Source organism: Thamnophis elegans, chromosome 4 (assembly GCF_009769535.1).
Source record: "Thamnophis elegans isolate rThaEle1 chromosome 4, rThaEle1.pri, whole genome shotgun sequence".
Classification (NCBI taxonomy): domain Eukaryota; kingdom Metazoa; phylum Chordata; class Lepidosauria; order Squamata; family Colubridae; genus Thamnophis; species Thamnophis elegans.
In genome coordinates this window covers 122,629,182-122,654,781 of record NC_045544.1, presented here as the reverse complement: position 1 = coordinate 122,654,781, position 25,600 = coordinate 122,629,182, and the positions used below count along the sequence as shown (strand labels likewise).

The following is a 25,600-nucleotide window of genomic DNA, read 5'->3' as shown; positions in this document are numbered from 1 at the left end:
TGGGTATGTCTAGTTTAATAGAAAGAAGGACTAGGGGAGACATGATAGCAGTGTTCCAATATCTCAGGGGTTGCCACAAAGAAGAGGGAGTCAAACTATTTTCCAAGGCACCTGAGAGTAGAACAAAAAGCAATGGATGGAAAATAATCAAGGAGAGAAGCAACTTAGAACTGAGGAGAAATTTCCTGACAGTTAGAACAATTAATCAGTGGAACAGCTTGCCTCCAGAAGTTGTGAATGCTCCAACACTGGAAGTCTTTAAGAAGATGTTGGATAGCCATTTGTCTGAAACGGTATAGGGTTTCCTGACTAGGCAGGGGGTTGGACTAGAAGACCTCCAAGGTCCCTTTCAACTCTGCTATTATATTGCATTGTATTCTTCTTGTTCTAGCAAATGGCTTAGACAGCAAAGCTTTCAGGTTTTAAGACATTATTAGTCTCTAAGAGGCCAAATTATGAAGAGAATTATCAAGCAGAATCCAGATCCTTCTTTTTTTTTATTTGATGGGATGATTATTTCAGGTTAGCAGTTCAGTAACAATTACTTTTAGCAAGTTTGCCTGAATGTCTAAAGGCTGCATTTCCATGCCACAAATGATCTTTTGTTAAAGCTCAATCCATTTTGAAAGCTGATCTTAAGCATGGTTTAGTTTCTAGAAATGAATTGTGCTGATCTGCATGCAGGTAGCCCTCATCTTATAACCATTCATTTAGCGACTGTTCGAAATTACAACAGCACTGAAAAAATTGACTTACGGCAGTTTCTTCAAACTTACAACCGTTGCAGCATCCCCATGGTCATATGATCAAAATCCAGATGATAACTGGTTCAAATTTATGATGGTTGCAGTGTTCCAGAGTTATGTGATTACCTTTTGCAACCTTCTGACAAGCAAAGTCAATGGGGAAGCCAAGTTCACTTTACAACTGTAGAAATTCATTTAACAACTGCGGCAAGAAAGATGATAAAATGAGGCAAAGCTCATTTAACTGTCTTGCTTAGCCACAGAAATTTTAGACTCAGTTGTGGTCATAAGTTGAGGATTACCTGTATTTGGATGCTATATGCCATGGCTTTTTGTAGAGCACATACACATATAGATGTCAAACCTGAAGCTGACCTGACCGAGGGCATTTTTTTTGGCTTCAGTGTTGCCACACTGGAGCTGAGAGATCGGAGGAGGGAAAAGAGATAGTTCGGGTTTGTGGCCGAAACAAAATACTTTCTCCTGGGAACCAAGGACATTCCCACAGGCGGTTGGAGAGAGGTGGAGTGAAGTTACCAGGCAACCGGACAACACCTTGATTGGACCATGTGACTGGTTGTTGGGGTGGGAGAAAACTTTTACTTTTAATTAGGTGAAATCCACGAGAACATTCAGAGTTGGTTTTCACCAAGCCTGTGCCAATATGATATATCCAATAAAACTATTCTTTCAGGAGTCTACCTGCCTCGGAGTTCTGCTTGATATGGGTATATTACTTGGAAACCCTGACAGTAGAGTTACTACTAAACAGTTACATTTCAAAGTTTAACATGCTGTTCTCTAATATTCTCTAGATATGCTGAACTACAATTCCTAAAATTCTCAGTGGTTGGAAATTCGCGGAGTTATTCTAACCTAGGAAATCTTAGTCTAGCACATCTTGAAGACACCGGGTTGGGGAAAGCTTAGCAGCACATAACTTATAAATACGCTAAATAAGACCTAACCTATCTATTCAATTACTGTGGTATGCGAAAGCTCAGAGGAAGCAACATTTTCAACAATCCACTAAAGCTCATAATTGCTTACTTTAATTTCAGGAACCGTTATCCTCAATTCAGGGTTCTTTTCCAGCATCTTCAGAATCAGATTCTTTAGTTCTTCACTGATCTTGATCCTTGTGGTAGCAAATATAAAATATTTGGTTAGGACAATGTTTCTTAACCTTGGCATCTTTAAAATATGTGGACTTCAATGCCCAGGTATAAACTATAGCTTACCAAACCTTACTCCTTGTTCCAAGCACCACTATTTAAATTTCAAAATAGATAAAATTGTGCATATAAACCGGGGGGTGGTGGTGGTGTTGGTTGGTTCCGGCAGCCGCTACTGCCGGTTTGCTCGGGGTTGTGCGGCGCACGCTTGATGCGCGCTGCCATGCACGCGCAGTACTAAAAAAAAAATGAACTGGTCTGAACCAATAGGAACCTACCTCTGATGTAAACCTCCCCACATCTAGCCATTTCAACTAGAATAAAACTGAGTGGAGAATCAATCAGCTGGTTTTCCAACAGGTGCAGGATTCTAATACAGTTAGTCCTCACCTTAAAACCACATGAGCCCAAAATTTCTGTTGCTAAGAATGACAGTTGTTAAGTGAATTTTGCCCCATTTTACAGCCTTTCTGGCCACAGCTATTAAGTGAATCATTGCAGTTCTTAAGTTAGCATCAGAGTTGTTAAGTGACTCTGGCTTTCCCATTGACGTGCCGGTCAGAAGGTCACACAAGGTGATCAGATGACCACGGGACAGTGCAACCCATTATGCCAATTAACAAGCATCTGAATTTTGTTCACGTGACCATGTATGTCAGTGGTGGGATTCAGCCAGTTCGCACCTATTTGGAAGAACCGGTTGTTAACTTTCTAAGCAGTTCGGAGAACCAGTGGTTGGAAGAAATCTTACTTCATTTTTTCCACTTTACAGGGCTAATCCTGTAAGGAAGGCAGGAAGGAAACATTCTGGTGTTGTTTCTAGCCTAATCTTTATTGCCCTGCTTACAGAAACTGCCTCTCCGGTTAACCCTTATTACATTATAACAGCGAAGGTAAAGCACCCATCGATTGAGTGACATTGAGTTGGCCATGCCCATCCAGTCACATGACCATCAAGCCCCGCCTACCTAGCTGGTCATTAGGGCAGAGAACCAGTTGATAAATTATTTGAATCCCACCACTGATGTATGTGTGAAAAATGGCCCTAAGTCACTTGCTTCGGTTCTGCTATAACTTTGAATGGTCACTAACTGAACTATTGTAAGTTGAGGACTACCTGTATGGGAGTATTCTTCCCTTTAAAAAGACAAAAATGGCTAGAGGGTATCCCCTCAAGAGCTGCAGTGGTTAGAATGCAGGTTAGAGTGCAGTACTGCAGGCTACTCCAGCTACCTGCCAGCTGCCTGCAAGTGGCAATTCAAATCTCACCAGGTTCAAGGTTGACTCATCTTTCCATCCTTCTGAAGTGGGTAAAATGAGGACTCAAATTGTTGGGGGCAATGTGCTGACTCTGTAAACTGCTTAGAGAGGGCTGTAAAGCACTGGGAAGCGGTGTATAAGTCTAAGTGCTAGTGCTTACTTAGGAAAGGACTCTCCCAAACCTGCTTTCAGCTACAACCCCCACCCCACCCACCCACCCCAAAAAGCAGCTAGGAATTATGAAAGCTGTAATTCAACATTTCTGGTCAGCAACACTAGGCTGCAGAAGACTGCTTCAATTAACCAATAATACAATGTAGAAATCCAGGAACTGAGCCAGCCAGAGGACAGTAGCTAAGCAGAGATGTAGCAGCTGGTCAAGGATCTCCCAATAGCTCCATCTCTGCCAGTAAAGGCCAAACGGATGTCAGGAATGGAATCTTCTCCCACATTTTGCAGATTCACTAGACAGAATCTGTTACTATTTAGGGTTTTCTTTCCCCCCCATGGAAACTAGGACTCTTGTGACTTTTCCCCTCCCAAAATTAGGCTCAGAAATTTTGCCAGACTCATTAGGTCCCTAGTAACTGCTTTGTGATGTTGTCATTCTTTTATGAGTTTATCATAAGCACTTTGAAAGCTGCTGTCACAGCCAAAAAAACACCCGAACCCCAGCCCATAAATTTAAGCTTAAACATGCACAAGTTCCTCTAGTGTCCTGTTGTTTATCAGAGATAACTGGGCAGAGGGAAGGAAGGGGGTGGTGATGGAAGAATGGAGACTATCATTCTATTTGGGGGGCGATATGCCTATGAACCAGGAATCCAAAGCTACTGAATTCTGCTGCTGATAGTTTCTATTTGAGCTGGCTTGAGCGCAGACATCCATCATGGCTTGCACTGAGCTAAGTAAGCTTTTTGACTTTGGGGGGTTGAAGTTGTTGATCTGTAAGGCTGGAGCCCCTAGAAACAGGGTGAAGATAGAACTTACTGGGTTCAATTGGACTTCTAATGTCAAGTATTTGATATTAGCAGTGCCAAACAGGAGTTTTATTTTGGTTCCTTTGTTCAAAAATATCCCCCAATGGTGATTTTTGTAATTCAGTTAGGGTTATCGTGTGCTACCAGAACCATCAGATTGCTTACATATAGGTGGCGCAGTGGTTAGAGTGCAGTACTGCAGGCTACTTCAGCTGACTGCTAGCTGCAGTTCGGCAATTCAAATCTCATTGACTCAAGGTTGACTCAGCCTTCCATCCTTCCAAGGTGAGTAAAATGGGGACCAGTGACGTGCGGTGAGGTTTATGGCTGGTGAGGCAAAAAGAAAGAAAGCGGCTTTTGGCCGCCCCGCCGCTATGTCGCTTTCTAGAAAGAAAGAAAGTGCCAGCCCGCCAGCAGAGGCGGGTAAAAGACCCGCCTCTGCTGGCGGGCTGCCCCGACACAGAGAAAGAAAGCTGGCGGGCTGCCCCTTTCTTCTCTAACAAGCTGCTTTCTAGAAAGAAAGAAAATGCCAGCCTCTCCTACCCCCTTCCCTGTGAGTGAAGGAACACACACACACACACACACACACACACACACACACACACACATTACTTACAATTACTTACAAATTACATTAATTTTGAACACCCCCCCTCCCTCTGACCCACATACCTTTTCCAGCTGTTTCACAATCACAGAGGATTTCAACCCTGCTCTTGCCTGCCATCATGAAAATGTAAAAATATAAAAGGAAAAAGGCAAGAGCTGCTGAGGTCAGGCTGGGTTAGCTGCTGCCAGAGCATCCAATGGATGACTCTGCTTAACTGTTTAAAAAAGCCTCTAAAAAAAACCGCCCTCGACAGGAGGAGGCAAGAGAACCCCATGCCTCATCTACATAAGGAATTTTTCGGCTTTTAACCCTTGCTTAACTCTGCTCGAGTGATCATAAAACGCCAGACTAAATGAGGCATGTGGTTCTCCCACCTCCTCTTGTAGAGGGCACTTTTTTAGAGGTTTTTTTAAACAGTTAAGCACTAAGCAGAGTCATCCACTGTGACTCTGGCAGCAACTACCTCAGCCTTTTTCCTTTTACATTTTCATGATGACAGTGGTGAGGCTCTGCGTCCCCTGCCTCCCCTGACTGCACGTTACTGATGGGGACCCAGATTGTTGGGGGCAAGAGGCTGACTCTGTAAAGCACTCAGAGACGGCTGTAAAAGACCTATGAAGCACTATATAAGTCTAAGTGCTATTGCTAAGTGTTACTGCTATAGTGATAGAACTGGCTAGCTATATTTGCACAAAACCAGAGTTAGTTTAGTCCAGTGGTTATGGCACCAGGTTAGAAAGCAGGAGACCATGAGTTCAAGTTCTCCTTTAGCCATGAGAGCCATCTGGGTGATTTTGGATTACTCAGTCATTCTCTTTTAGCCCAACCCACCTTACAAGATTATTGCTGTGGGGAAAATACAGTAGGAGGAAGTTTTTTTTGGGGATATATTGAAAATTGAGTTATTTGTAAAAATAATAAAGATGGGACATACAGTATAATAAATTAATAAACACTTAACCCAATCCATTAATAGCTGCACCCACATGGCATGCTAAGCTTTGTTGGTTTTAATTCGGTTTGGTTGGCTATTTATTGACTCATTAATTTGTGACTTAGTATGTTATGAGAATGTGGAAAACCCAGTTTTTGGGGGGCTAGCCTAGGACTTTATCTCTGTTCCACTCACTAGGTAGGAAGAATATGCTTCCACCAATTATCTTGGCCAGTCTATAAGACATTAGTGACCTGGGAGAATTAATTTGAACTCTGCCTCATGACAGGATAACCACCCACACCCCTTGATCCAATTAAGCCACAAAGTCCAATTGTTGGTTCATCTACTGCCAGATCATTAAAATGTTTCTTCAAGGTTTCCTCTGATCTTCTCTAGGCAAACCACATTCTCTGCTGCTGGGCTAAAGCATAGAGAGAGATTTGTGTGTTAAGACAGGCTGATCTATGCAGTTGCATAGAATGTAGATGATAGAAAAGAGCAGAAATGCTTAGCTTTACAACATATTATTGTTATATTTTGCAGTAGAAAGTGATATGCTTTGTCACCATGGCAAAACATTTTCGACTTCCAAACAGCACCAAATCTGAGGTGAAAACAACTGTGGCTTCTAATTTAAGGCTATCTTTCCCCCGTAATTTTTCTCTTTCTAACTGACTTAATTGGCTTCATTTAAATACCGAATCCATCTCCTTCGTCTTCCTAGCACACTAATGAGTAGAAAAGCCTTTTAAGTAGGAAAGACTAGATCACAGGGTGGTAGGCATGTCCCACAGCAAGAGTTCGTGCTCCAGGAGATACGGTCAAGGTTCTTCAGCTCATTAAATGTTAATCCCTTGCTATGGAGGCAGATAAGAAGTGGCGCTCACAAGCTGACTAATAAACCCAAATGTATGATAGTGGGGAGTAGGTAGGCAAAATGCCACAAATCTGGCAAATAGCAAACTTGATGCTGGAGAAACCTACATATTATTTCCCCCCTACATATGAGAACTCCTTAATTGTCCATGTTTAGGTTCTTTTATTTATGGAACTCTACCTACGCACAGTATGGACATATTAATTCTCTGGAGAAGTCTACAATGTTCAGAAAGGTGGATGGAAAGAGAAAAAAGAGTAACAAATGGGTGGATTCAGTCACCTATGCATCAATAAATACACGATGTCACATTGGGGAGAGGTCCTGGAGAAGTTCTAGTTCATTAATTGCTAAGGAACAATGTGGACGTGATGGTATATAATCATAATCAGTCATCCACAGTGGTAGCAGGCAAGCTTCAACCTTATAGAAGTACCATCTTAAAATTAAAAACAACAGGAATGGAAACTTCCAAACAGTTGATAAAACTTAAGTATGCTCCCTGGCTAGCAAATGTAGCAAAAGATTGAGAGGAATAAAATGGAGTCTCTTGGAGGAGGACATGGCTGGCCAGTTGACACAATGAAAATAGACTTCCATATTGGTTCATCATTGTGCTGTAAATGCTGTATTAAAATTATATTAAAGAGACTCTAGGCAAAGCCTATATGAAATAATATAGATATTATGATAGCAGTGTCCCATCTCTCAGGGGTTACCACCAAGAAGAGAGAGCCAAGCTATTCTCCAAAGCACCTGAGGTCAGGACAAGAAGCAATGGGTGGAAACTAATCAAGGATGGAAGCAACCTAGAACTATGGAGAAATTTCCTGACAGAACAATTAATCAGTGGAACAACTTGCCTCCAGAAGTTGTGGGTGCTCCAACACTGGAGGTTTTAAAGAAGAGATTGGTTTCCTGCCTGAGTGGGGCGGGGTTGGACTAGAAGACCTCCAAGGTCCCTTCCAACTCTGTTGTTCTGTTAAACATTTGTGTCATAACAGCTGCCCATGCTATTAGGTTAGGAGGTTAGGCTAGCCCTGCTGTTGAAAGCTCTTTTTATGACTGGTAGGTGTCATTTATTCATGGATTATTGTTTTATTGCTGGATTTTAATCTTTGTATGTCACCCAGATTCACTGTTGCAAGATGGGTGGTCATATAAATTATTTAAGTACAAATAAATCATATGGCAGGTGTCTCTGCCATAAAAGTTAAACTAAATATTTAACTGCATTAATAAAATGGTCAACATCTGGAGCTCTAGCTGGCCTAGTTAAAAGCATTTTGTGAATGTAACAATTCAGATTCTTCACTTTTTCCTTATTGTCAGACCGGCCTTCTAAACTTCTAAACAGAAATGATCCTTGGCCCTGTTTGTTCAGAAAGATATCGTTTTATTAGAATTCAAGTGTATTGTAGTATTGCAGAACTGAGAATTGCACGCCAAAATCCCCAAATTCTATTCCCCCCTCTTAACTGTTCCCTCATTGCCCGTCCCACTACAACCAATCAAGCAATTATTTTCCATATCTCTGAGGTCTTAAAAATTCTCTACTTCCAAATACATACATTCCCCATTTATTTATTTAATTTATATTGATGCCCATATCTTTAAAGCTCTGGGCAGTGAACACACTTAAAACATCAGAATAACAATAAATATCAGTATTGAAATATGTATGTTTTTAAAAAAAGAAAAGCAAGTCTTACGGGGCTGCAACTAATAGTATACGTAATTATTCCTATTTTTAAGAATGGTCATACAGACAAAAAATTTAATTCAGACAAATGATAGGGGAGCCAAGGTTTTACACTGCATTTGGGGGAGGGGGGGGACAGGGGCTATGGCAAATACAGAAAGCATCCCTCTCACTCTGAATTGTCTTCTTGGTGACGTTATGAGATGATGAACTTATTAACAGGGGTGTCAAACTCGATTTCATTGAGGGCGGCATCAGGGTTGTATTTGACCTTGAGGGGCCAGGGTGGGTGTGGCCAGCTCAACGTCACTTGTATTGGGAATCCTGTGGTGGCCCAAGCTCTCTGCCAGTGAAAAGGCTCCTGAGCTCCATTTTCAGCTGCGACGGCCTCCTGTCAGCGAAAACGGAGCTCGAAAGGGCCACACGCTGCCCTCCCAAGCTCCATTTTCGCTGGCAGAGGCACTGCGGGCCAGTCCTTTGCCGTTTCCAGGGTGGCCCCAGGGGCAAGATCCAAGCCCCCTGCGGGCTGGATCCAGCCCACGGGTCTTGAGTTTAACACCCCTATATTAGAATGAAGGCAATGCTTGTTGCCCCACATTCAGAGGTGGTATCCAGCCAGTTCTGACAGGTTCTGGAGAACCAATGGTGGAAAGTTTGAATAGTTCGGAGAACCAGCAAATAGGTTGGCCCCGCCCTGCTGCCTCCCAGCCGATTTTCTTTTGTTGCCCTGAACAGGAGGACAGAGCTGGAAAGCACGTTAGTGGGGTGGGGAGGGGAATGGGGATTTTGCAGTGTCCTTCCCCTGCCACGCCCAAAGGCACGCCCACAAAGCCACACCACCCCCACAAAGCCACGCCCACAAACCGGTAGTAAATCATTTTTGAATCCCACCACTGCCCACATTGGATTTTGCAAGAAAGCAGAGAGAGAAGGTGTTCTAGAAATCTAATTATTCCTTTTGGAAGGATTGTCGCACTTTTCCCACGTTTCTGCGTGGATGCCCTGAAACTTGCCAAACCTCCCCCTGCTTCATAATATGCATGAATCTAACGATGGCTTTCCAGCCTACTGTATTATAATGATCTCCCACACAGGCGGTTAAGAGTGCTAATAGGGGTTGTGGGGGAGGATGCCAGAGCACCCTTAGCTTTAAATGGTTTATAGTGTCAGTTACTAAGCTCAAAGTATACAGAGATTCTTTTTTTTTTTTTAGCATTTATGGCTTTTCATGGGAACATTCTTTCACTTAGTATACTCCTCAGCCACTCACCCTCCTTTCCCCCCATCCTCCTTAAAATGGTATGATATCATTTTTACATTTCAATTAGAAATAAAGGATTTAATTAATGGAAGTAGGTCAGAAATTCTTTACTCCTGTGGTGCAGTGCCAAATGGAAAGAGTCGTAGCTTCTGGCATCTCACCCAAAACACAAATTTGTGGAGTGGAAACTTCCTGAAAAAAGCTTTTGGAAGTACGCAGTGCACCATACATGATAACGTGCGCAAGTAAATTTAGGGTTTACAATTAGGTGCAGAATTTCAATTGCTATGCAATATGGCCCTCTCAATTCCTGGCAAATAGACGGGGAAGAAATGGAGGTAGTGACAGATTTTATTTTCCTGGGCTCCAAGATCACTGCAGCCAAGAAATTAAAAGAAGCTTGCTCCTGGGGAGGAAAGCTATGGCAAATCTAGACAGCATACGAAAAAGCAGAGACATCACCCTGCCAACAAAAGTGCGTATAGTCATGGCTATGGTTTTCCCAGTTGCAATGTATGGCTGTGAAAGTTGGACCATAAGAAAGGCTTGAATGACAAAGAATTGAGGCCTTTGAATTATGTTAGCAATAGCAATAGCAGTTAGACTTATATACCGCTTCATAGGGCTTTCAGCCCTCTCTAAGTGGTTTACAGAGTCAGCATATCGCCCCCACAATCTGGGTCCTCATTTCACCCACCTCGGAAGGATGGAAGGCTGAGTCAACCCTGAGCCGGTGAGATTTGAACCACTAAACTGCAGATAACAGTCAGCTGAAATGGCCTGCAGTACTGCACCCTAACCACTGCGCCACCTCGGCTCAGTGTTGCTGGAGAAGACTCCTGTGAGTCCTTTGGACTGCAAGGCGATCAAACTGGTCAGTCCTAGAGGAGATCAACCCTGACTGCTCTTTTGAAGGCCAGATCCTGAGGATGAAACTCAAATACTTTGGTCACCCAATGAGAAGGAAGGACACCTGGAGAAGAGCTTCATGCTGGGAAAGATTGAGGGCAAAAGAAGAAGGGGACTCCAGAGGATGAGGTGGCTGGATGGAGTCACTGAAGCAGTCGGCGTGAGCTTAAAGGGACTCCAGAGGATGGTTATGACTGAACCTGATTATAGAGCCATTTTTATTGGGGTCATTAAGCAACGCACATGGTCGTTAAGGGAATCCAGTTTCCCAATCGACTTTGCTCTTTGGAAGATGGCTCATGTGTACAGGATTGCAGCATGCTGCAATCATTGTAAGTGCAAACCAGTTGCTAGGAGCCTGCATTGCAATCATATGACTGTTGGGATGGTGCGACAGTTGTAACTTCAAGGCGGGGCTATGTTGTTTTTTAATTTTGACTTATTGTTAAACAAATGGACATACGTCATGGACTACCTGAATGATGTAAGTTTATTCATAGATAATGAAAATGCAACTGGCATTCAACAAGTATAGATAATGTTGTATTCAACAATGTTCTCCCAACTGTTCTGAAAGGACTCCCCACTCCTGGAAAATAGATTTGGGTAAAGGGGGTAGAATTACTGGGGGTGAGAGAGGAACATCAACTAAAATTGTATATCTTGTCATTGCGCTAATGAATGTCTTTGTTGCATCAAAGAGCTTTCTATCAGCAGAGACACCACGCAGGGTAACACTCACTGCCTTCTTTGATCATTAAAAAGGTTATGCATGTTCATGGCTGTAACCTGAGTGCATGTCAGCACAATGCATGAATCTCCTAGTTGGTGGGAAGCTGGCGTGCTTTGCTTGCAAGGTAGTCTTTAATGAAAGATTCTAGAAAAGCATAAACTTGCTTGGATTTAAAATGCCTTTGGTTGTACTTTGTGGCATATGGGCTGAAATGTGCTAACCAAAGCTGTCTCTACCATTAGTAAACGATGCTGTACGTGCTAGAGGTGCAGCTAAGATTGATGAACAAGTCTTTTTCAAACTTGACAATTTGAAGATGCCTAGACTTCAACTTCCCCAGTCAGCAATCCACAGGTCTTGAAGTTGCCAAGCTTGACAAACTGTCAGGCATGAAAGATAAGTGCCACAAGTTAAATTATTTAACTGATTAACAGAGTTGGAAGGGACCTTATAGGTCATCTAGTCCAACCCTTGCTCAAGCAGGAAACCCTACACCATTTCTGACAAATGGCAGTCCAATCTCTTCTTGAAAGTCTCAAGTGATGAAGCCCCCACAACTTCCGAAGGCAACTTCTGTTCCATGGGTTGATTATTCTCACTGTTTGGTTTGGTTTGGTTTATTAGATTTATATGCCGCCCTTCTCCTAACGATTCAGGGCGGCGTACAACATTAAAAGAAACACATAATACAAAAGTTTAAAAAAAATTAAATAGAATATCCCAAACAAACCCAATTAGAATTAACAATAACATTTTTTAAAAAAAATTCGAATTAAAATTAACAATGATCAATAATTTACTTTGTTTTGTTCAGGTCAGGCTGGCTTGCTGGAAAGGCCAACTTTTTAGGGCACGTCAGAAGGACCGGAGGTCGGGGATTATACAAAGCTCCAGGGGCAGCTCATTCCAGAGGGAAGGCGCTCCCACAGAGAAGGCTCTCCCCCTGGGGGTCACTAGCCGACACTGTCTGGCCGACAGCATCCTGTCAGAAAGTTCCTCCTTATTTCTAGGTTGAATTTCTCCTTGGCAGTTTCCATCTATTATTCTTCGTCTGGCCTTCAGGGGCTTTGGAAAACAGTTGACCCACTTCCTCTCTGTGGCGGCACCTCAAATATTGGAAGACTGCTATCATTCCCTCCTGGTCCTTCTCTTCACTAGACTAGCCCAGTTCCTGTAACCGTTCTTCAAATGTTTTAGTCTCTAGTCCCCTAATCATCCTGGTTGCTCTTCTCTGCACTTTTCCTAGAGTCTCAACATCTTTTTTATAGTGTGGTGACCAAAACTGGAGGCAGCATTCTAGGTGTTGTCTTACTAGGACTTTATAGAGTGGTATTAGTATTAAATTCCAATGAAACTGATGTACTGCTCCTGATTATACACAGGAATCTAATCAACTAACGGTCAGCAGTATTTTGGCGCTAGATTAGAATTATTGTAATTAAAGGGGATTGAACTTAGACTATTTGTGTGAATGTAGAGATTGCAGGCGGATTCCTCTTTTAGGCTCTGCTACTCCTTCTCCTACAAAAACACTGATCTAGCCCATACATTTGTTTATTGTATAAATCAGTGGTCACCAACCTTGGCCACTTTAAGACTTGTGGACTTCAACTCCCAGAGTTCCTCAGCCAGCTTTGCTGGTCTAACAAACGGTTTCTTTGCTGGCTGAGGAACTCTGGGAGTTGAAGTCCACAAGTCTTAAAGTGGCCAAGGTTGGAGACCACTGGTCTAACAAACGGTTTCTTTGCTGGCTGAGGAACTCTGGGAGTTGAAGTCCCCAAGTCTTAAAGTGGCCAAGGTTGGTGACCACTGGTCTAACAAACGGTTTCTTTGCTGGCTGAGGAACTCTGGGAGTTGAAGTCCACAAGTCTTAAAGTGGCCAAGGTTGGAGACCATTGGTATAAATGACTGTTACATGGAAGCTTTGACTGAGCAATTCCAGAACGGATTGTGGAGATTAATTCTATGTATCTCATTTGGTAACCACCATAGCACATGGAAACTTGCTACTAGGAATACAAGAGGAGTAAATGATGAAGGATTGAATCAACAAATAAAAGAAAGAATGGAGTTCTGAATGAACGTGGTTTGATTTTGTTGAATATAGCTAATGAATTGATGCAAATGATGATGCAGATTTAATTATTAATGAAAGGGTTAAAGCAGTGTTTCCCAAACTTGGCAACTTGAAGATGTCTGGACTTCAATTCCCAGAATTCCCCAGCCAGCATTCTGGCTGGGGAATTCTGGGAGTTGAAGTCCAGACATCTTCAAGTTGCCAAATTTGGGAAACACTGGGTTAAAGGAACATAAATGTACATCCGAAAGTTGGGAGAAAGTGTGCAACATTTTTGGAAAAAATCCATTTCAAATTAATTGTTTAAGTACAAATATATGCACATATACACATAGCAAATGGATAAACATAAATATAAAACCATGACTGAGGGCAATGAAAGATTGGGGAATATTAATCAGGAATAAGACATGCTATTATCGAGCAATTTCAAGAATTGATACTTAGGGGAAAATGGACATAAAAAAGAAGTAAAATAAGCTAGAGTGAAAGTAGTGTAATTGCAGGAAGAGGAAGTAAAACTCTTGCATAACAATAGTAAAAGATACAGTCATCTTCTAACAGAATGAATTCAAAAGTGAATGAAAAAAAAAGAGAATATGGAACCTGCATTGAACAGTAGAAAGAATAACGTAATTGAGTATAATAGAACTGTGTGGAATAATGTGTCAGGCCTGCAACCATCTTTTCTTTTCCATCTTTGGCATGCCACATTTTCTATTATTCTACTATGCATTTTCTATTGTGGGAAAATGGGAGGGGGGATTGTAAGAGTGAGATGCGATGTAGCCATAACAATTTTTTTTCTAGAAAGCCAAGGTCATCCTTTGTCTTTGCACCTCTGTATCTGACCAGAACTGGATGGGTGGAACTGCCAGCATGGCAGTGGAAGATTGGACCATATGATGGACTTGTGGGTGTGGGGGCAAGATCTTGAACTTTCAACTGGGTGGGGGAACCCGGGAAGCTTTCAGATTCCGGTTTTCCCAGATGTGCCAACATGGCTCTCTTAATAAATTGGAACTTTGAGCAATATTTTGACTTGGACTCTAATTTACTTTTAGATGCTATTTGGAACCCTGACATAATGACAAATAGGAAAAATAACATTTGGTGGAACTATGACAACAAACGTCCTGCAGTTAGTGATGAAAAAAATGCATACAGGACTATTGCAAAATGAGGATGAGAGAAATAAACTTTACAACGTCTACACAGGAAAAATGGCAACTTCAAAGAATGTAATCAAAGAGCAGGATAAAGTTTAATTAAATTAAATTAATTAAAACGCACCACAATTTGGGAATAAGATTCAGGAAGTTGAGAAAGCGAGTGAAGAGGCCTAAACAAGGTCTCTTCATCAGAATGAGTGGAATTAAAAATAAAAGTGATGAAATAATTTTGTGTGAAATTGAAGTGACAGAATGCTGAAAGAGTGTCTTACTGAATGGTACGGGAATGACAGTGATACATCAAAGGACAGAATTGGAGCAAGGACTGTATTATCCATGTTAGCGCTCAAGAAAAAAGTGATGAAATGTAAGTCATAATGCTGTGAAAAATGTTGAAAAGTGTTAAGCTTTCAGATGTAGATGTTGTCACTGGAGAAAATGGTTTGCTTATACAGCTAGTCCTCAATTTACAAGCATTCTTTTAGTAGCTGTTCGAAGCACACTGGAGTGACTTATGAGCAGTTTTCACACTTACGACCATAGCGACATCCCCATGGTCATGTGATCAAAATTTTGGTGTTCGGCAGCTGGCATGTATTTTTTGACAATTGGCACATCCTGGGATAACCTTTCCTGATGGCAAATCAAAGTCAATGGGGGAAAACAGGTTTAAAATAACAGAGTTGGAGTCCCCTTCTTGGAGGTCTTCTAGTCCAATCCCTTACTCAGGCAGGAAACCCTACACCTCTTCAGACAAATGGATATGTAACATCTTCTTAAAAACTTCCAGTGTTGGAGAACCTCTGGAGGCAAGCTGTTCCACTGATGAATTGTTCTAACTGTCAAGAAATGTCTCCTTGATTCTAGGTTGCTTCTCTCCTTGATTAGTTTCCATCCATTGCTTCTTGTTCTGCCCTCAGGTGCTTTGGAGAATAGCTTGACTCCCTCTTCTTTGTGGCAACCCCTGAGATATTGGAACTTGCTTAATGACCCGCATGATTCACTTAACAGCTGCAGTGATTTGCTTAACAACTGTGGCAAAAAAAGGTTTCAAAGTGGGGCAAAACTCACTTAATAACTGCCTTACTTAGCAATGGAAATTTTGGGATCAATTCTGGTCATAAGTTGAGGACTACCTCCAACACTGGACATTTTAAAGATGAGATTAGACTACCATTTGTCTGAAATAGTACAGAGTTTCCTGGCTAAGGAGGGGGTTGGACTAGAACACCTCCAAGGTCCCTTCCAATTCTGTTATTCTATTCAATTCTATTCTGTTCTGTTCTATTCTATTCTATATTGGTTACAGTGCTGAAAATTAATGCATCTAAGACCAAGGTAGTTGTGTTTGACTGGGAAAATTGAATTAATGAATTCAAGTTATACATAAATATGCTTAGTAAATTAAGTAGCTCAGAGGTGGTATTCTACTGGTTTGCACCGATTTGGGCGAACCGATAGTGGCGGTGGTGTGAGGCTCTGCCCACCCACCCAGATGGCATCATGGACCTTCTGCGCATGCGCAGGTTTTATGCATGCCCAGACATGCAGCAAGCATGCACTTCTGCTACCAAACTGGTGGTGAAGAAAATAGAATGCCATTACTGAAATAGATACATTTCTGTACCTGGGCAGAGGGCTTATTAAAAATGGAAAATGGATGGAGAAATGTTAAGACATGCAATGCATGTAGAAATGTACTGTTCGTTTATTCATTCATTCATTCATCCATAAAAGTGAAAAAAGGCTTTGTAGAATAACTGCCTTTCCCTATTTCATTATATGGATGTCAGAGTTTTATCTATCATAAAGAAAGTGGAACACAATTCCACTTGGAGTATTTAAAAGTGGAGCAAAATGAAAATAGGCAAGGTCAAGAGAGAATGGGTAGTAAATGAATGTCAATAAACACAAAGGTGACTGACCTGTAGCAAAGGTTGAGAGAATAATTGAGATGATTTGGTGTGTGAGAGAAATAATCTCAAAATCTGAAAACCAATATATAACAGAAGAGACAAAAGGAAAGGAGAAATGCAATTTTGACTGAAAATGATTTCGTCCTCAAAAAGAGAGAGTTTTATGAGGCATCCTTTCCAGGCTGCCATTGAACAATAGAGGAATAACCAGGAAAATACTCCTTAAATACCAGTATAACAAATTATACAGCATACAGTGTCCATTACAATGTGGAAAATGAGGCACCCATAATTTATGAAGTGAGACAAGAAAACAAAGGAAAGAAGGTTGCCCAGCGGTAATTAGAGTAAATCTCTGTTAATGGAGCTACTAACTGAAGACTACTAGGACGATGTCCTCTATCTGATAGGATTGCAACTCTCCAGATCTTCAGCAGTCTACCTGTGGGATACCCCCTAAGCTCATGTTCCATGGGTTCAATGCCTGCTTTCATTCACTGCCGCTCCAGATCAGGGGTGGGTTCTGGCAGGCACTTACTGTCGGTTCGCTCATGTGCGCGCATGCACCGTACAATTAAAATTGTTCTGTGCATGCGGAGAACTGAAAAACAAGATAGTGGTGCCTATGGCGCCGCCCGGGGAACCGGTTTGGGGGCGTGGCAGGCCTGGGTTGCTGCTGGTTCCAGCGACCCAGGCCACCAAACTATTACCGGTTTGGCCAAACCGGTCCGAACTGGTAGGAACCCACCAAAAAGACAGGTATACTTGTTTATTGGCATGATTACCCCCTGTTTGGAATGGGTGAGACTAGATGTTCAAATGTCTCCTGTTGAGGAATTCTGACTGCAGTGGTCAATTCCACAAGTCTACTTACTCTTCTGGAAATTCCACGGGCTTGTTTTTGATCTTGTTGTGAAGTGCCAGGATGAATTCATCGATGAAGGGACACTGAAAAACAAACCACTTTTCCATTCTTATTGGCCCATAGAAAACCCTACACTGACAGGAACACTTAAGGCTTAGGCCCAAAGCATCTTTTTTTTAGGACCGATTGTTGTGGTATTTAAACTCATATATCAATATTCTTATGGACTCATAGTCATATTAATGTGCGTGGTTAGTTATATTATTTTTGTTTTTCACTTATACTGTAATGGAAGCTACTTGCATTTCATTTAAAATAGCTAATGACCTGTGAACTATATTTTGTATGTGTATGTCAGTGGTGAGTTTCAATTTATTTTACTACCAGTTTTCTCGTGCGCGCTTGCATGCACACGCAATGTTTCTGCGCATGCACAGAAGCGACTGGGTGGGTGGGCGGAGCTTCACGTTGCCGCCACTACTGGTTCACCCGATTTGGCAGCGAACACTACTGGTTTGCCCGATTTTGCGGGGTGAACCGGCAGAAACCCACCTCTGGTGTGTGTGTGTGTGTGTGTGTGTGTGTGTGTGTGTGTGTGTTATTAACCAAGTCATTAGCTGTTTCAATTATATTTATGATACATATTTATGCATTATGAACAATCCATACCTCACTGAGTCATTGTTTCAGAGGTATTTCCTTACTTAAACAGAGAAGCAGAATGACCAAGGGTAGGCAAAAAGCAGTGGGGGCAGAAACAACTTCCGATTACCTGCCTGAATCTGGCAAGGACTCTGGCAGGGACCATCGGAAATTTCCCTTCCCTTCCCTCTCCTCCTGTGCTACAGTTTTTTTCTTGCCATATTGTAGAAAATAATCTGCATTACAATATAATCTAAAACAAAACTTTAATGCATGTGATTATCTATCTTATGGGAGTGCTTAACCCTTATAAAAAAGCTAGTTTAACAAGGTGCTTCAATCCAACATATTGATATAACTTTTAGTACGCCTTATTGGGTGAAAAGGGAAGTATAGAGACCTAGAACAGATTATTTAACTCTAACAACCCGCCTACAAAAAAATTGCCCCCGTTTACAGACTCCTTACCTTTCCATATACAAAACAAAAGAGAGTGATACCCATCGCCCAGACATCTAGAGCCTGAAAGGAAAAAAAAACCCATTTAATTAATGTATAAATTTTTATCTTTTTTTTTTTCATTTTTTACTTCTCAGTGTATTTCATGGTCTGGTACTGTATGCTGGTTTGAGGATTTTCCCTCTCTTGAGTATGTTTTTTCTAAAAGTTTTTGTTTGCTTGCTTGTTTGTACTTCTGCTAACCTTGGAGTTTCCCTGAGAGGTGGTGGTAATTCCTTCTCACATGTGGACAACGCCATTTTTGGCTGGATAAGTATTGGTCCTCATAAGCTGAACATCAGAAGTAAAGGCAGGGGTGGGCTGCTGGGGTTTCACATGGGTTCGGGCAACCCTCTAGCTAGGATTCCATCCAGTTCGGCAAACCCCCAAATGACATCCCTGGCTGGCCACGCCCACCCCTCCCTGGAGTCTCCATGTGGCCCGTTCTTCATGCTAGGTAAGTGTAGGGCCCGCATGGAGGCTTGGGGAGGAGGGAAGATGGGCCTACTGGAGGTTTTGGAAGTCCAGAAATGAGCCTGTTTCCGGCCTCCGGAGGGCCCTGGAGCCTGGGGTAAGCAGTTTTGCCCTCCCAGAGGCTCGAGGAAAGTCTCTGGAGCCTGAGGAGGGCAAAAAACATCCCCCCCCCAGCCGTGGTGTAGGAGGCTGATTAGGCCACACCCACCATGGCCACACCCACCCAACAATGGGGCAGAGAACCTGTTGCTGCAATCTTTGAATCCCACCCCTGAGTAAAGGTAATGATTTGCAGGTCTGATACTGAACATACTATAGAAGATGGATATGTTTATACAGCTTCTGAAATGCTCACAACTTTCCCATAAAAATCAAGAGAAATGAGGTCTTATATAAATAATAATGTAGGGCAGGGGTGTCCAACCTTGGTAACTTTAAGACCTGTGGACTTCAACTCCCAGAATTCCCCAGCCAGGCATGCTGTCTGGGGAAAAATTCTCAGAGTTGAAGTCCACAAGTCTTAAAGTTGCCAAAGTTGGACCCTTCTGATGTAGGGTGAAGAATAGAGTGAAGAATAAATTTGTTATTGGGTTAGGAATATTTATTTCTCATGATTTTAATGTTTTTAAGTTGTCCAGCGTCACCTTGAAATGAGATCTCAAACAAATAAATGTAATTAATAACAATCGCACAACCCTCCAATTGAAACTGCATGCTAAAGCAATATAGAAAAACCAAGGATTCTACCTTTCCACTGAAGCTCTTTCCAGAATCTGAAATAGTTTCGGGGGCCATGAAGGCTGGGGTCCCAGCAGTGCTGGAGAGCTGGGCATCACTGCCTTCAAACTGATTGCTCACTCCAAAATCAGCAATTTTGACATGTCCATCATCTCCCAAGAGCAAGTTTGATGGTTTGATGTCTCGGTGAATGATCTTCTGATAATGCACTGCAAAGGCAAAAGAGAAAACGTAATGTCCAATGGTGGCTGAAGGAGTAACTATTTCCATTCCAATGGTGTCCAATGGTGGCTAACAGACTAACTACTTCCATTCGATATGATCTTATAAGAATTCCAAAAAGGATGGTTGCTGTCTAAACTCTTCTTTGTTGATTGTCTGTCTCTCTTGATCTTGGATTTCTAAACTTTCTAGCAACAAAGATAGTCCTATAGCCGGGATGGTGAATCTATGGCACGCATGCCACAGGTGGCACGCGGAGCCATTTGTCAGGGCACGCGAGGCCAGCTGACTTCAGCCTTTTTTTGAGGCCATTTTTCACCCTCCCCAGGCTCCAGAGGCTTTATAGGAGCCTGGGGAGGGCAAAAACAGCTCCCCCCTCCAGAGGCTTCAGGAGCTTCCCTGAAGCCTCCGGAGTGCAAAAAATCGGCCCTATGGGCAAACGGGGGACGGACTTCCAGTTTTAGCCCTCCAGAGCCTTCAGGGGCCTTCCAGAGGCTTCCCTGAAGGCTCTGGAGGGCAAAAAACTACCCTACGAGGAAACTGGAAGTCACTTCCTGTTTGCCCGTAGGGCCGGTATTTTGCACTCTGGAGGCTTCAGGGAAGGCTCCTATAAAGCCTCTGGAGCCTGTGGAGGGTGAAAAAAGCCTGCAAAAAATGGGGGGGGGGAGAATGATGGTCATGCCCACATGCGTGCTGGGGTTGCACATTACATTATGGATGTGGGAAACCCATGCACGACCCCCCTGCGCTCCCCATGCTTTTGGCACTCGAGCCAAAAAGGTTCATCATCACTGCCCCATAGGCTCTATGAAAAGTCAAAACTGTTCTAGGACAGTACACCATATTTTTCGGAATATAAGATGCACTGGATATAAGCCGCACCAAGGTTTTGAAGAGGCAAATTTTTAAAAAAAGTTTTTGCACTCTGCAGACGTCCCAAAAATGCCCCCCCTTTTTTTATTTAAAAAGGGCGTGCATGGCCCTTAGGAGGCTTATAGAGTGCTCCTGGGGGCTGGGGGGGGGGGAATTGAGGAAAAATGGCCCATTTCGCAAGGCTCCTAAAGGCTATGCACAGCCATTTTGGTGTAGGGTTTTGGGAGGCAAAAAAAAGCTGTATTCAGTGTATAAGATGCAGCCAGATTTTCAGTCTTTTTGAGTGAAAAAGTCTTATACTCTGAAAAAATACGGTACATATTAAATCAGCTCAGGTACCACAAGCTTAGTGGTAGCAAATATATTTTTTACACCTCCAGATCTTTCCATTACTAAGATCCCCTCAATTCAAGGGCAACTTCTAGTAAATACCGTGTTTCCCTGAAAATATGTCATGTCCTGAAACTAAGGTCATGCCACATTTTTCAAGAGGGCAAAAATATAATCCCCCCTGAAAATAAGCCCCCTGGGCAACCCCCCCTTCTGGCCAAAGGCGCCAAGCTGCGGGAACCAGGGTGGGCAAAGGCACTCGCTTTGCTTGGCACCTTCGGGATACCGCTAGGTCGGTGAGTGGGGTTGTGCCCAGCTAGAGAGGGGGTTTGCTGGGTGGCTGTTCCGCTCCCTGATCGTGCGCCTCCCAGCCTCACGATGCCCCGGCCCAGCTCTCCCTGCAGTGCCAGAGCACCTCCGCTGCCACCGCCCACCCCTGCCACCACCATCCCAGCATGCTTTTTTCTGCAGAAGTAGGCTGCCGAGTCTTCCGGCAGTAGCCGCTCTGGGCGTACAGTCTATGGTTGTATGCTCTGCCGGCAGCGGGCTCACAATTTCTCTCTCTTTCTTCTGCCTTCGTTTCCCTCCCCACATTCTCTCATTTGTTTGAAGTCTCACAAAGACTCATTTCTAGCAACTTTTACCAATGTAGAGAAGGGTGGCAGGTTGGGGGGGGGGTAGAGAAGCGAGACGCGTGTCCTAGAGCTACTGGAGACAGACAGCCCCACTACGTTCCTTGCCCTTTCATCCAGGTAAGCCCCTTGTAAAACAAAGCCTCATGAGTTCAACTTGCAAGTTTTTTTTTACAAGGGGCTTCACTGGACGAAAGGGTGAGGAACGCAGCAGGGCTGGACAGGTAAGAGGCGTGCCTCGCTTCTCCCCCCTCCACCTGCCACCCCTCGGTAAAGGGATGGCGGGGAAGGGAACCAGGCAGGCTGCCTTTACCACTGGGGCAAGGTGGGCGGTGTTGGGCCGCGAGGTGCGCCTCTTACCTTTCCAGGTCCATTGTGTCCAGGGAAGCCTCTGGTAAAAAAAACCCGCTTCTCCGCAAGTTCAAGAAATTTGATAGAACTCACGAGAAGGATTTTTTTTACCAGTGGCTTCCCTGGACACAATGGCGAGGACTGCGACGGACCTGGAAAAGTAAGAGGCACCTTGCGTCTCGCCTGCCCCCCAAATAATAAGCCCTCCCCCTATAATAAGGCCAAGGTCATATTCTGTGGGTCAAAAAAAATAAGACCCTGTCTTATTTTGGGGGAAACACAGTACATCATTATTCATGATGTTTTCTTGGCAAAATGCAAACTTTTTTTAAACAGTAATTTCTCAATTTATGGAATGAAATGGAATGGAATGGAATAGAATAGAATAGAATAGAATAGAATAGAATAGAATAGAATAGAATAGAACAGAACTGAACTCTTTATTGGCCAAGTGTGATTGGACACACAAGGAATTTGTCTTTGGTGCATATGCTCTCAGTATACATAAGGAGAATAAAAATACATTCACCAAGAATAAAAAGATACAACATTTAGTCATAATCAAGGTTACTAATAAGCTATCAATTCATACTAGGAAACAATAAACAATATAAATTGAAAGATATTAGCAACATGGTTATAGTCATAAGTGGGGAGAGATAGATACTAGGAAGGAAGAGAAGAATAATAGTAATACCTTCTTGGTAAATTATTGACATTGTTGTGGGAATTAGTTGTTAAGCAGAGTGATGGCATTCGGAAAAAACTGTCCTTGTGTCTATTTATCTTACAGTTCTGATATTTCCTGAGTATTTCACAACCTATTTAGCTTTAAAAAAATAAACTAAGGTTAGTTGGGGACTGCCATCTAGTCTTCAATGGGGAAGAGCAAGATAGTCTGTTTTTCAGTTACAGTTTTATAGAAGGGGCTTCCAATAATTAAATTACTATTAGATTCAGTATCAGATGTTATGGGTTGCAAAATCCACCACTTGGTTCCTGGGCAACTTATTTTGAAAACGAACAAAATTCTCTCAAAATTGTTTCTAGTCTGGCCACATTCTTCCCACTGTTGTTTCTGCTTACGATCATTCAAAAATAATGTTTGTATTGTTTATTTTTTAAATAATAATATAAAAATAATATTTTCTAAGACATCAACTTGCCAAAATAAGATATCCTTTGAGGCACTCCACAGGAGGGAATATGTTAAAATTAATTGTTTATCTTTCCTTTCCCTTGGTAGAACATCACAAAAATGCAAAGATATTTTTAATAAGTTAGAAACAAGGCAATTTAAATCAACTTAAACTTTGCAAATATCAAAACCATTGACATTTAAAAAACTAACTGAGGAGAGATAAGCCCTAATTGTTCTTGTAAAAGCAGACAGAGTGAAAGTCTGAGCATAGATCTCAAGGGAATAGGCTTTGTTTAAAATTAGAGATGTGCAAACCTCCCACTTCATCCAGCACAAGGATACTGTAAAATATCCATTCCCTCTCCACCCCAGGAGAAGGTTACTGCAAAATCCCCATTTCTTCCCGATTAGTTGGGACTTGGGGAGCAGAGAATAGATGGCAGTGGGGCTAGTCAGAGCTGGTATTTACCGGTTCTGTTTTTTTTTAACTTTTATATGTTTCCCCTCCCTGTTTTTATCTGTAAGCCGCCCTGAGTCTCTTGACAGTGGGCGGCATACAAATCCTAATAAACGCTAAACGCTTCTCTATTCAAAATTTCCACTACCGGATCTTCAGAACTGGTCAGAATACCTGCTGAATACTGCCTCTGCTGGAAGACCACCAAATCCTCTTAAGAACAATCAAACTGGTGAGATCCAGAAGAAAGATGTTCCATTCTAGGAAGAGTAACTTTTTGTCATTATAAAAATCTAAAAATGTTCAGCCTTTGTTTTCCAATGGCATTGGAAGACAAAGGCTGAGAAAGTCTAGTATAAAAAGTTGCCTTAACATATCAACACTAAGCCCTGGCAAACAAAGCGAAGTTATTTAATTGGATTGCTGTCTTCATGATATTCGTGAAAATTCACAATCTATAACAGAGACAGTAGGATCTGTCTGTGATCCAGATAAAGGTCCAGAGACAGGAAGAGGTTTCTGTGACTGGAGTTGTTATTTATAAAGAACATAACACTTTGGTGGATTTTTGAAATACCCACGATAGCATTCATTGATGACCCCTTGAGGTCAACTACAGCTATATTTAAATAAAGTTCTACTCTTAATTATAACAACAGTTCCGATGCTGTCTCTCGGAAGTTTTCAGATTCTGATCAATTAGAATAGTGTTTCCAAGTCTTAGCCATGTTAAGATGTGTGGACCTCACTGTCCAGAATACCCCCGCCAGCATTCAACTCTCAGCATTCTGGGAGTTGAAGTCCACACATCTTAAAATGACTAAGATGGTAAGTTCAATTTAATGGGCCAATTGAAGGAAGGTTGTCTATTATTCTAGATTATCCATCAAATCTGAAAGTGAATCATTGCATCATAGATACTAAGAGATTGGGCAACTATTTGTCTGAAATGATATAGGGTTTCTTGTTTGAGCAGGGGTTTGATTACAACATCTGCAGGGATACCCTTACAACTCTGTCATTCTGTTTATATGTTATTCTAGCACCTCTGATAGATTGTAAAACTATGCAGGTAGTCCTTAACTTTCAACTATTCATTTAGCAACAGTTCAAAGCAGTGGTGAAATGCAATTTTTTTTACTCCTGGTTCTGTGGGCGTGGCTTGGCAGGCATGGTGTGGATTGATGGGCGTGGCTTGGTGGGCGTGGCAGGGGAAGGATACTGCAAAACCTCCATTCCCATCCCATTCCAGGGGAAGGATACTGCGAAATCTCCATTAGCACCCCAGTCTGGGGCCAGCCAGAGGTGGTATTTGCCGGTTCTCTGAACTATTCAAAATTTCCACTACCGGTTCTCCAAACTACTCAAAATTTCCACTACCAGTTCTCCAGAACCTGTCAGAACCTGCTGGATTTCACCCGATTCAAAGTTACAATGATACTGAAAAAAATATTGAAGCATTGTCACATATGTTGTAAAAATCAAACTAAATTTAATAGTCTTTTCCAAGTTCAGTATATTTGCCTATTGTGAGGGAGAGGGCGGCAAAAATTCAGATTGAAATTTTATCCACTGTATTTATGAGACCATAAAAGGAAGATTTTATTGTATCCTACATCATTTTCTGCAATTCTACTTCAAATACTAAGGCCTTTTCATTGAGCACGGGGGAGATTGATTTGTTTTAATCTATTTTCAATCACTCTTACGACAACTGTGAGCAATTAAATTATTGTTGTTCACTGCAATGAAATGTTTCATTTATTGAATCCTTGCTACTCAGCCTACTGAATTATACCATCATTGACATATTGACCGAAATTCTGGTACAAATTTAAAGAATAGGAGGTTTGCTTAGATTAAAGGTTCACCCTGTTTCCACAATGGTTCAATACGTTTCTGGAATTCAGCCAAGAATGAAGAAAAGGCAAGACACTATTACCTTGGGAAAACATAAATACGCCTTATCACACAAGAGACTCAAAGGGTTTCTGCACCATACATCACTGCAATTTCATATAT

The 25,600-nt window shown here is 42.2% G+C and overlaps 1 protein-coding gene across 2 annotated transcripts in view; it reads right to left on the bottom strand.

Annotated features, from left to right (window-relative positions):
- CAMKK1 (calcium/calmodulin dependent protein kinase kinase 1) overlaps nucleotides 1-25,600 on the bottom strand; it is a 159,423-nt gene that overhangs the window by 17,768 nt on the left and 116,055 nt on the right. For both annotated transcript variants that reach the window (XM_032216843.1, XM_032216844.1), the window contains exons 10-13: nucleotides 19,582-19,781; nucleotides 18,331-18,384; nucleotides 17,230-17,303; nucleotides 1,797-1,884 (exon numbers count right to left, since the gene is read on the bottom strand). In XM_032216843.1, the coding sequence (XP_032072734.1) occupies nucleotides 1,797-1,884; nucleotides 17,230-17,303; nucleotides 18,331-18,384; nucleotides 19,582-19,781 (416 nt within the window). The remainder of the gene's footprint in view (nucleotides 1-1,796; nucleotides 1,885-17,229; nucleotides 17,304-18,330; nucleotides 18,385-19,581; nucleotides 19,782-25,600) is intronic.